At 37.9% G+C, this 12,819-nt stretch overlaps 1 protein-coding gene across 3 annotated transcripts in view; it reads left to right on the forward strand.

Annotated features, from left to right (window-relative positions):
* The window catches only part of UACA (uveal autoantigen with coiled-coil domains and ankyrin repeats), a 31,748-nt gene extending 22,467 nt beyond the window's left edge, over positions 1–9,281 (forward strand). For all 3 annotated transcript variants that reach the window (XM_083849661.1, XM_083849663.1, XM_083849662.1), the window contains 6 exons: positions 153–189; positions 1,068–1,120; positions 2,194–4,896; positions 5,448–5,600; positions 6,564–6,629; positions 7,412–9,281. In XM_083849661.1, the coding sequence (XP_083705787.1) occupies positions 153–189; positions 1,068–1,120; positions 2,194–4,896; positions 5,448–5,600; positions 6,564–6,629; positions 7,412–7,483 (3,084 nt within the window). In that variant the 3' untranslated portion in view covers positions 7,484–9,281. The remainder of the gene's footprint in view (positions 1–152; positions 190–1,067; positions 1,121–2,193; positions 4,897–5,447; positions 5,601–6,563; positions 6,630–7,411) is intronic.
* The last annotated feature ends 3,538 nt before the right edge of the window (positions 9,282–12,819 follow it).

The following is a 12,819-nucleotide window of genomic DNA, read 5'->3' on the forward strand; positions in this document are numbered from 1 at the left end:
GATATTTACTGTAATAAACACTTAACCCTTTCAACAATTTTAAGTTCGTTATCTAATTTGAAAAGCTTTCTCTGCTCTTTGATCCATAGCTTAAACATGGTAAAAATTTGATGTAAGCTTTATTTTTTATATTTCCTGCTGTTTGCTTTTAGGTTGACTTTGTGGCATCTGGAAGTAACTTTGGAAATAGTAAGTATAGTTCTTAAATTTGCTGTGCATGATGCAGTGTTAGAAAACAAAGTGTTTTTTTTTCCTTTTTGTTTTTAACTATAGACAAACATAATGTGGTTTTCCACTCCGCAGACCTCAGAAGGCAGGCAGCTGGGCCCACTTCTGTTTGTACCTGAGTTCTAGGGCATTATTGATCACTCTTACTCACAAGTGATTGTGGTCTCATGAAATCTGTGTTGTAACTATGGCATGTCTTCTAATAGCATGAAAAACAAGCTGAGCAAGGTCTCTGCTCCAAACGGAGTCTTTCCATTCTTCATAAACAGCACCCTGGCTCATGTCTGTGATTTGCTTCTGCTGAGGAAGAAAGCTGTGGTCATCATCAGGGCTTACTGTAGGCAAGTTGGAGCACAACTTTAAACGCAGTACCTCAGCCTACACTTCTGTTAGAAATGGGTTCCATTTCCAGAAACTGAAGTCTTTTACATCTAACTCGGTTACAGGCCTGTCTTGCTTTTAGGTAGCTTAAAATGTTGCTTCATCTGACTGACATGAGCCGTTGTGAGAAGTGTTTGTCTGCCTGGGTCATTTATTTGTCTTGCAACGGGATGCTTTTCCCTGTTGCTCTCTTTAGCAGCCATGCAGCTAGCTCAAGGTGGCTCTTGTGACTGTCTTGCAAAATGATAGCTGGCCTGGGATGGTAGGGATATATCTTTTCTTTAGAGGAGTTCGTCCAGATTTCCCATGTGATTTAACTTTAATACCGAATACTTAAATACCAACCCACATAGCACAGTTGCATTAACGAGAATAAAATTAGGAAGGAAAAACATAGCTCTTGTGATTTGTGTTACTGTTTTTAAAAGGACTAAATGCTATTTTCTTTGAAAATATAGGAAAAGAAGATTTATTACTTAAGCAAGGTCAAGTGTTTGCTGTGGAGTCACAGGTAATAAATATTTTTTCTAAGAGAAACTCTAAGGTAGTTACCCTTGGGAATACTAAATATGCTCATAAATGCATGTATATTAAACTGTTTCTGAATACAAAATTTTATATACTAGCCTTGCTATGTTTTTTTAACAGCTGGTGCCCTCTAGAGTTATGTATGTGAAATAGCTTTAAATACTGTGAAGATACCAGTACTGAATGGTTTGTAATGGGCATTTTTAAAACCGAATCGTCACATTGCTGGGTTAGCAGTCACACTTCCAAATATAATTGGTTTTTCATCTCCATAACTTTTTCCCGCTTTGAATTCAGTTACAATTCATAAGACTTTATTTTCCTGCCAACTTAATAATTTCGTGGCAATTTTGTTTGCTGATAGCTAGCAGCCTTCAAAAATCACCCAGCCAAAAACCCAAACCCTGTCCCAAGCAGGAAATAAGTGGCTTTAAGCTAATCGTGTCAGGAAGTGACCTGAAAGTGGTAAGTGCTTGGAGCACGACTGAGTTCCTCAGAACAGGTCTGTGCCATGTAATGGCCATCGTGCCTGGTGGCAAAGTGAAGGTTGGCAGTGAAGACCTCATAGCAGAACAGCGAAAGTTCTTATCTTTTTTAGATAGCCTTTACTGGATGGGGAATAAAATGACTGTTTTCTTCAATCATTTCTGAGAGGAGGTGCTGTTAACCATGACATACTCAGTCTCTTCCGATTCCTTTTTAGTGTTGTTTTCATCTGCTTGAGGGAGGGAATGCTTACTAAATTTAATTTCTTTGAGCAGATGTATGATTAAATATGAATAATGAGGGAAAATAAAATTAATGTACTGTACCTGCATTTTAATGTGTCTGATGACTGGGAAAAAATAACTAGAATTATAATCAATTTTTATTGTTGAAAGCTGAAATATGTGTTTTATAGTATGGGCAGGAATACAATAGTTTATTTTAAAAAAAAGCTCTGAAAATTTTATGCTCATATCAGCATAGATATAAGGTAGTTATGAATATGACAATGCATGCGTGCCTGACTTGTGAAATCTGTGTGTATCTACTTTTGTGCCAATTTATCTTCAGTCTAGGTCTATGCTGAGACCCCTGGAGCTGTCCCTGCCTAACCAATCATCCAGTTCAGAGAAGGAAACTTTAAAGAAAGAGCTTGACAACATGAGGACCTGCTATGGTGCAGCAAAAGAAGAAATAAGCAAATTGCAGAGAGAACTGTCTCACAAGGTATCTGAATGTAAAGCTTTGGCATCAGAATGTGAAAGAACCAAGGAGGAATCCGACGGACAGATAAAACAACTGGAAGATGCTTTAAAAGATGTACAGAAGAGAATGTTTGACTCGGAAGGCAAAGTTAAGCAAATGCAGACCCACTTTCTTGCTCTGAAAGATCACTTGACTAACGAAGCTGCTTCGGGAAACAGTAAGCTAACAGAGGAGCTGAAGGATCAGTTGAAAGAAATGAAAACAAAGTATGAAGGAGCCTCTGCTGAAGTGGGTAAACTAAGGAACCAGATTAAGCAGAATGAATTGCTAGTGGCAGAATTTAAGAGAGATGAAGGAAGGCTGGTAGAAGAGAATAAAAGGTTGCAGAAGGAACTTGTTAAGTTGGAGATGGAGCGAGATAAAAAGGGAAAAAATGTCATGGAGTTAGAAGGACGGCTCAAAGAAACAGCAGCAAAGTTAGCCCACTCTGTAACTTCAGAGAAATTTGAGAACATGAAGAGTGTGTTATCAAACGAAGTGAATGAGAAAGCAAGGAAGTTAGCGGAGATGGAAGGAGAGCATGAAAAACTGCAGGCAGAGATTCGCCTTTTAAAGAAGGAATCTGAGAGTCAGAAAGCTAAACTTGCTCAGCATATAAAGCCAGAAGACTATGAACAAATGAGGAGTGGATTTGAGCAAAAAAGTGAGGAACTTGGGAAAACAATTTCTGAATTATCACAGAAGAATCAAGCTCTGCAGAAGGAACTTGAAAGATTTCAGGTTGATAACAAGATGCTTAAGCAACAAATCCAAGTGTTAAAAACTGAAATAAAAAGCCAGAACGTGCCTTTAAAAATTCACGAAGAATTGAAAAAAACAAGTGATGTGACTGTTGGTGATCTGACCAAAAAGCTTTTTGAAATAACTAAGAAGTACAATGAAAGCAGAGCAGAAGCTGAAAAATTACTGGTGGAGAAGAACAACTTAAGTGAGAACATCAGCCACTTCCAAGCTGTGTACCTGTCTCCGGAGCAGCACAGAAAAGAAATGGAAGCTCTAAAATCTAGTGGTATTGAACTTGAAAATCAGCTTGCTGAGCTTCAGAAAAAATATGATGATGAACAAGAAAAAATGTGCAAACTAGTGTCTGAAAACACAGTCATAAGAGAGACTCTCAGGGATCAGTATGTTTTGGCTACAACACATGAAGAGATTAAAACAATTTTGAATAACACACTAGAAGAGACTAATAGGGAGCTGTCAGATCTGAAAGAAAAAACTGAAGAGATAAAGCGAGAATTTATGAGGGTAAATGAAGAAAATGGAACCTTGAAAAATAAGGTGAAACTTTTACAGAATCAATTACAAACTGAGTATATAAGCTTAAAAGATCATGAAGCCAAAGTGACTACTGTAAATAAAAGCATGCAAGAACTTCAGGAAAACAATGCTGCAATAATGGCAGAATATAAGAGGGGTCAAGAAGAAATCTTACAGTTACATGCAGAAATTGAAGCCCAAAAGAAGGAACTTGACACAATTCAAGAGTGCATTAAATCAAGATATGCCCCAGTTGCCTCCTTTGAAGACCGAGAACAACGCTTTGAAGCTACAGTGAAAGAATTAAAAGCACAGTTGCAGGAACAGGCGCAGAAGTGCAGAGAAAGTGAGGAGGAAAACATTAAGTACAAAGAGGAGAATGAAAAGCTCAAAAATGGCATTTTGTCCATCCAGAATGACTTGCAACAAAACTATATCCTTGCCGAGAAATCCCATGAATTGGAAAAAATGTTTGCAAGCAAAATGGAGGAGCTGAATCAGCAACTGAGAGAATTGCTGCAGAAATATACAGGCAACAAAGATGAGAAAAGTGAGCTGCAGGAGAGTGCCAAGCAGACCGTACCTCTGCAGGCTCCTATGGAGGGTCAGCACCTTTCAGTGGAACAAATTGAAGCCTTGAAGAAGGCGCTTGGTCACACTGTAGAGGATCTGAAGGAAGCCCTCAGAAGTAAGAAGGAATGTTATGACAAAGAGACACTAAAAGTAGGAGAACTACAGCAGGAGCTGTTGGATCTAAAAAAATCTTCAATACCTTTGGTAGAATATACACAAATGAAGGAAATGCTGGAACAAGAAATCAAAGCAACCAAAAACAGCTTAAAAGAAAAGGAGGGTGAAAACCAAGTTAAAAATGAGGAAATCCTGAAGTTGCAGGCTGAGATTCAGCTTAATCGACAAGCTCTAACAGACCTGGAGAGCAAAGAAATGATTGACATGTCAGAATACAAATCCATGAAAAGTACTCTGGAGGCCCAAATTAATAGTATAGCTGAAGATTTGTCTTGTGTAAATAAAAAGTATGAGGAAGCATGTGAAGAGGCTTTGCAAGCTAAAAAGAACGAGCTTTCTTTAAAAGATGAAAAAGAATTGCTTCAGTTACGGAGTTGCAGTATTGAGCAAGAAATTAAAGACCAGAAAGAAAGGTGTGATAAATCACTGATGACAATTATTGACTTGCAGAAGAGAATACAGGAGTCGGCAAAGCAGGTGGAAGCCAAGGATAACAAGGTAGGCTGTCAGATAGTTAACGGTCCTAACGCTTTTAGTGTAGTGGCAAAGAACTAGGTTTCAGATGCAGTTATGTAGCTGTTCAAGTATGACGGTGTATTGGGCATTAGGTATGCAGGAGAGGCCCAGATCTGCAAAGCTGAAGCCCTGGCTTTGGTAGCATTACGCTAAGTTTTTCTAATTCCTTGTTAGTTTTTGGTATCGTATGTTGTGGTCAACCCTATAAAACTACCAACCTGAGTTCCAGACTCCTGGGGTATAAGCTCATTCTTCCATCAGTTTGGTGACTTGAATGTTTACAGTTGTCTTTTAAATACAAAAAGTATTCCTGTCTTTGGTTTCCAAGTGTTAATATGCTTTGGCTCTGTACGAAAGATGTCTCTCCCCTCACTCCCCCCCCCCGCCCCCCCCATCTCTTAGCCAGTATGATGGCATGCCAGGACAGCAACTCTTCAGTGGTTGCCAATCTTCACCAGACTTTTTCTAAGTTAATATCGCTTTTTCAATGAGGCATCCTTATGAGGTTTTTTTTTGATGTGCTGCTTTTAAAGATTACAGAACTGCTTAATGATGTGGAGCGGTTAAAACAAGCTCTTAATGGCTTGTCTCAGCTTACGTACACCAGTGGGATTCCTTCCAAGAGGCAGAACCAGCAGGTTGAAATGCTTCAGAACCAAGTGAAAACACTGCAACAACAGCTAGCTGTAAGTAATTCTGCAAGGTGTTGTCCGACACACAATTACGCTGCTTACAGTAATTCTTTGGTAGTATGTGGTCAGTAGAGCACAGTGTGCTTAGGCTATGCGGAACAGTAGAATATTCATAAATGTGCTTTTGTTTTTTTCTCTGACCGTTTCTGTCTGTAAATCTGTTTGCTTCTTTCTGCATGCTAGAGTTGCAACGTTTAGGAACTCTTCCAGATGAAATGGGCACAGAGAACTTGTGCTTAGGAGATATGGAAAGATGCTGCTATAGTTCATGCCAGGACCATTTCTGTATGCTAGTTCCATGTTAATATTTCTTACAAAAAAAAAAAGACCAACCGTGTATTTTCTCTCTCTGAAAGAAAGGTGGTCCTTTTTTAATGGATTTGGTTATTTTCTGTTCTCTTGTCTGCAAATGTTGTGAAGTGTATTACTTACCATTAAGCACTAACAATGGAGGGAAACACTTCGTGGTAAGTGCTGTGGTTTTGTGCACAAATGCATGCATTTTTGGCTCCTGTGACTTCAGTAAAGCTCTTAATTAAAGCTAAGTGTGTGAGCAAAGTCAGGTATTAGTATATCTGATCAGAAATAGGATGCATCTTCAATAGTATTTGCAAGGTTCGCCCTTGTAAGGTAAGCCAAAGCATGCTTGAATTGTTTTTTTAAACAGATGGCTAATGCTGTTGGTGAACAGCTTTTCTGTTTTAGCACCTGGGCTGATACACTAGGTCAGCCTGTCTCTGACAGCCTTTCAGCAAAATTACTGCACTGCAAATAACCAATAAAAAAGGTGAAAAAGCGGCTTTCCCTGATTAGTGGAGGGGATATAGCTAACTTTAACCTTGAAATTCTTCTTTGGCTAGTATACAAGTGTGCAGAACCAAGGCAACAAAGCTGGAAATGGGAAGAATAGGTATTGATTTAATGACTTCATTTCTTTTTCTTGTCTTCCTTTTATAGGATGCTAAAAGGCAGCATCAAGAGGTAGTTTCAGTTTATCGGACACATCTTCTTAGTGCTGTACAGGTATGATAGTCCCAAGTTCAGATTGTTTTACTGTGTCATCTGGATGTAGAGATTCTTAAAACATTTCCACCTGTCATGCTAGAAGACGTCAAATAAACTTGAAATTAGCATCTGTTAATTAGGTCTTAAAACTAGCAACCTGTTTTGAAGCTGAGAGTTTTAATTGTGAAGTTGAGAGAATGGACTGATCCCACAAAAAAGCACAATACAACTGTAGTCTTGCCATGCTGCGTTCTCATGGCCATTTGTCTACGGTGTGATTATATATAGCAGGAACCTGCTTTGAGGATGATGATGTCTGGTGATGTGAGCATATTAATTCTGCATTATCCCAGGTAATATCCCAGGTAATGCGGGAGAGAAGTCAAGCAGAAGCTGGAAATTTTAATGCAGGCGTGTTGAGTGGCTCTCACTGAGTGAAGAGCTGAGCAACTAACTTGTGTTGTGGCTTCAGACACTTAAGTGTACAAAAGAAGGACCACTGCTACAGCAGCAGGCTGTTGCTTCCAGAGAACAGGAACAGTCTTATATTTTTCCCCCAACTCATATTTTCGTACAAGACTCTACTGGGTCGGAAAGGCAGACCATTCTTTCTCACATGGGAAAACTGTAACAGAGTTCCTAAAGCATTTCAGATTTATCTAGAGAATGATAAAAATACAGCAATGAGTTAAGACTTCTGAGCAATTTTGAAGAATCTCCTAATATGAGCTTATGAAGGGCTGACATTTTATGGGACTCTTTTCTATTTTACTTTTTAACTAAGTGTTTGCTTGCTCTAGGGTCACATGGATGAAGATGTGCAAGCTGCTTTACTACAGATCATTCGAATGAGACAGGGACTTGTTTGCTGACGTGCTTAGTGCCATTGTTCTTGAAGGCTGCTGCAGCTTGTAGGAATGCTGTGATTATGGTAGTGATAACCTTCATGAGATTTATGTGATTGTGATAACACAGCTACAGTTAGAACCCCAGAAAGTTACTTCATATAAGAAACAACTTAAAAAACTGAAATATTTTCTTGCAAAACAGTAAAATAGAGCTAAGTTTCAGAGCTGACACTTCTTTCAAGAGATTAATAAAAGATGTAGAACATATTTTAAAATTGGTATGCAAATTGACTGTCAAAATGATGACGTAGTAGTTAAATTATTTCAATGTCTGATTGACCACTTCTTAAAACAAGGCCTATACCTAGGAATTCCAGTTTGTCCTATAACTTGAACTCTCATGGTGTGGTTGAAAATAAATTATGTTCAAATGAGCTTGGCTAAGTATTGTAGCTGTATAACTCCTTCAATTAAAAAAGCGACTATTTTATTTGTAACTTAAGCTGATCGACACTTATTACAATGTGTTTAGAAAGTCAGCTGCAAAGCTAGATGGAGGGTATTTAGGTATACGCTGTAACTTGGCTGGCCAAGTTACAGACTTTATTTAAATAAACTTTAAGATGTAGTGCCTTTGCTTTTTACAAGACACAAAAATCAAATTTTCCATCAAAACACTAACTTTGTTTATCCCCCGACCCAAGAGATTTTTCATGAATGCTTTGTAATATTGATTACTGTAGGCTAAAGTAGTAGGACTGGAGTGTCATAGTTGGTAGAGCAGCATTTTGAAATAAATGCAATAGTTCTACTTGTGTATAATTTCATTCTTCATTAGGCATAATAGGGGTGTAGACTGAGCAGCTCATTTAGCTGTACACTAGATAATTTAGTTACTGGATTTTCAAACACTATTTCATGGAATTTTAAGGTATTTTCCTCTTAACTGTAAAATATGTACTATAATCTGATTATTTATGGGGAAAGATGCAAATAGTAAGATTAATGAAATGAGAATTTATGTGCTTGGAATCTACCTATTAAAGCAGGGCTTCATTTTTAACTGAAGGACGATATTCCCATAAGTAAGTTTTATGACAGAAAATAATTTGGAACTATTCGAAGACAGTAATTCAAAAGTGAGCCTAATAACATATGTTGGTGTTTTAATAGTGCAAGCAACGTGAATGCTATTGGTAGCCCTGTTAACTTCAAGCTACTTGGCTGAAAGCATTTGCTTACAACTAGCAAGTAGGAACCTGGCATCCTGATGCAGAGAAGATAAGCTGCCTTTTCCATGTTCCAGAAAAATAAAGACTTAAGAAAGAGTGCTGAATTCTTTGCTTCACGTTAATTGGGCTTCCCAACAAGCTGTCTCTTGCAGGCTTAGGTCTCTTTCTTTTCTTCAGTGATGTTATATTTGTTTCCTTTTGTGTCCCTTTTTGGGCAGAGTCATGTCATAGAATTGAAGAGATGACTGGCACATAGAGGGGGATACAGAAAGTGATAAATGTGCAGGACAGTTTTTATTATATAAATACATTTAATATATTTACTAAGTATGTCTGTAGTACAACAGATCTAGTGCTGCTTTCCTTTAATTTCTTAGAGGACTATTACAGAAAGCATCTCAGTATATTTACATTACTTTTAGCCAAATTCTTTTATGGTTGCATTACTTGAAACTCTTATTAGAGAGAAATTGTTTTAATATACTAACTCTGGCATATTTTGATATTGTATGTTTCTTTATTGAGGGAGTTCTATGTATGTTTTTCTAATTTTTTCCCATATTACATTATTAATAAAATATTTTCTTCTTTTTTTTATTGTAGTGGTCAATTCTGTAAAAGGTAAAGCAATGTAAATAGTTTTGGCAAAGTAGTGGGTCGTGAAGGATATTGAACTCATTTGAATGCTCTCAAATACCAGGTAACACATTTATTTTTAGATGTCTGCTGGGATTGGTGTTTTTTGGGATTGTTTTTTTTTTCATCTATTTTCAGAATTTGTGGTTGATAAAATTCTGGTGGTATTAATGAAGAATCAAAGATGAAGCTTCACCAGTTAGCTCTTCAGAGTAAATCTGCCCTGGCCACCTCTACATCAAACAGGGCATGCTGTCTCTTGTACCTGTCCCTATGTTTTAGGGGTGAGGCAGTGAAGTTTTACTACTGCTTTTAATGAAAGCATGTTCACGTAACGTTAAGTTGCTGCCTGACTTCATGACTTGCTAAGCAGTCTTTGCAGGGTAATTCCTTGCCACACTATTCGAGTTGGCTCATTTGGTATGAAAGGAAAGTGAGGGGCTCCCTAATTTTACAATTAACTTGATTTTTAGTTATTTGGTGCATCCTCGCACGTGGGACGTGAAAATGAGTAAGGTGGTCAGTTGTTAGGGTATGAACAGTGTAAGTGAAACTTTACTGTATTTAAACAGTGACTGGAACAATGATTTCTTCATTGGACCTTTGAAGGCTTTACAGGAGTTGCTTGTTTTCTGAGTCAGTAAGCAGAGCCTTTCTTCAGGGTTCTTGTAAGTCTCTTCTTTGACCTTTAAGTGTGTGTGTGCTTCTGTGTATAAAAGAATAAATGTTTGAGGGCTTCTAAACAGGAAATGACACTGAAGTAGAACTGTTTTTTGATGTGTCTGTGATTTGATGTGTCTAAATATTCCCTTAGCCAGTAGATGTATTCTGTCAACTTCACTGAGTCAGTTAACGTACAGGGTACCATTGAAGTGATTTGCACTGATAATTTTCTCATAACTTTATATACTCTCAGATGTACTATATGGGTCTTGTAATCTCCAACCATTTATTTTTTTTTTACTGCAGAATAAGGCTAACTATTTAAAAGCTTTTTGAATGGTATTCATATCTTCTTTTATTTTTTTAGTAAGCAGAGTAATTTCCTTCTGCTGAAATAATTTACTTTTGTCATCTCTTTTTAAATGATCAACATGCCTCTTAAACACCAGCTCAAAACATCGTCGAGTGTAAGCTGCTAGCTGAAAATACTTACTGTTCTTCCACAACTTGACCTGTGCCAGAACAGATGCTGAAAATGTACAACCTCAGTGTTTCCAGGTTTCTTCTTGAGTGAAGGCTCGATTGTTGTAACTGCTGCTCCGGCAGTGACACAAATAAGTTTCTGACTGTTAGGTGACTTCAAGATCATTTAGCAACTTTAACCCCGTCACGTTACTAGAAGCCTGAATGTGACTGCTGGCTTAATTCACTGTTGTACATATAGGAACTCTATACATAAAGTATGTGAGAGAATAAATAAGTTTTGTGTTTATATGAAATGTGAATTGGTACCAGGGAATAGAGAACCTACTTTCTTGGTCTGTTTAAAAATGTTTCTTTAGCTGGAGATAGAGGAATACTACTATGAGAGGGGAAAAATAAAGGTGAAAAGTTGGTGCTTGTCTGGAAACAAACAAAATCAAACGCAACAAAAATTGCCAGGCCTGAATATCTTGATCTCAATAGTTGCAATAGCGCTCCTACAGATATACTTTGGCTTGGTGCAGGTTATTAGTAGTTTCTTGTCACTGTAATCACTTGAATATAGGATCTAAGAAATCTGGGTGCTTGTCTGACACTAGCTGTTGTGTGTGCGGAGAGTTTCAGAGCACTCTGTTCCTTCTCCTCCTCAAAACCATCTTGCTAAGCCCATTTGATCTGCTGGAGTTCAACATTTATTTTTTGAAAAGTGCTTTCATGCGTTGAACTGTGCCTTGTTTGCTCTAGTAGCATTTCTGTCTTGGCATGGATTATTTTTCCTTTCTCGGTTCATTATCGAAAGAGTTAGTGGAGCTGAAATTAAAATGATGTAGTAACAGCTCAGTTGCACATCAGAAAGTTGCTTTCTTCTGGAGGAGCGGTACCCAGAGCTTCCGCCAGCGTGGCGTCAGTAGGCAGCTGTGGAGCTCTTAGCTGTGGTTGCGTTACCCTGGGCATGAAGCTGTTCTTAACAGCAGGTTTGTGTTTGGATGCAGTGGTTAACTGTGAAAAATTCTTACTTCGGGGTGGGGGAAATGCAAGACAAAGAGTGCCCTAGAAGTGAGAAACTAAATCTCAATTTCCTTGGGAACAGAGCAACTCAACATAGCATGTAATTCCTGCTAGCTGAGACTTTTTTTTGCCTGCTCGCTAAGTCTGCCAGCTCACCCTCTTGTTACCTTGGTGTTGATGATGCTGTAAAGTCATAGCACGTAAGAAACTAAGCTAAACGTTTTGGGGTTTACTAGGCGTGGATTGTTTAAATACTTTACAAATGGGGAGATTTCTGGGCTCAAACCAAACGAACAACTCTCTTGGCAGTGCTGTGTATGAGGTTTTTGGCTCAATTGAATCATGAAGGTGAAGGTAAAATCTGGGCTGTGTTTGCTCATCAGCAAAATTCCCATGGCAGTGATAATCCATGTGTTTGGTATAATCAAGCATGAGGAATCACCTGTGTAGTAAAGGAAGCTTTCAATTTTTATGCTTTCATGGACAAACATTGCTGATAAATGAAGGGGGGAAAATGGGAGGTCACAAAAATGTCAGATGTAAATGAAATGCATTGAAGAGGTTTCAGGGGTGCTTCACAAGAGATGTATGGTGATCTGTTACGTGAAACAGGAAAGCAATATTATAAGGTAATGCTGCTTATAATTGATTGTTGGCACAATGTTGCTATTATTCGGCAGCCCTATTTTAAGTGGGTATATGACTTTTAAGTAGCTGACTTGGAAATATGTCTGAGTCCTGGAAAGTTTGTAGAGATTACTGCTTTCTTAATCTAATGTGTGTATTGCTCTGCCAACTCAGAAAATTAACTTTTAATAGAAAAAACATACATATAACTCAATTGCAGCTATTAGATCAGATGGATTTTACATTAAGTGAAAAAGATGCTGAGCATTAAGGGATATTAAATTGTGAAGCTTTTTACTGTTGGACTCAGCTTTCAAGCCAGCACTCTACTGTGAAGAATATTTATTTTTACATTTACCAAATATCTTAGATGACAGGAAAGGAATGCATTTGAAAGGAAAATAGAACATGAAAATATGACTTCTTTTCAGTGTGAACAGCTAGTTTTATTTCATAATAATTAGTTTTACACTTCATTAAATGCTGTTTTTTTTCTTTTTTTTTTTTCCCCGCTTATGTGCTCTTAGGATACAACAGAGATGACTTCAAAAATTCTCTGCAGGGCATCAAGCCAGAGTTTTGTAATCTGGTGGGAGTATTCCAAAGTAAGAGAGGACCTCTTGAAGTTTCCTCGTGTTGAGAGTCAAGTGTGGTATAAGAGTTATTTGGGGTGCAAGGACACTTCAGCTGGTGTCTTGTCTTGCCGTACTA

Source organism: Anser anser (genome assembly GCF_964211835.1).
Source record: "Anser anser genome assembly, chromosome: 10".
NCBI lineage: Eukaryota > Metazoa > Chordata > Aves > Anseriformes > Anatidae > Anser > Anser anser.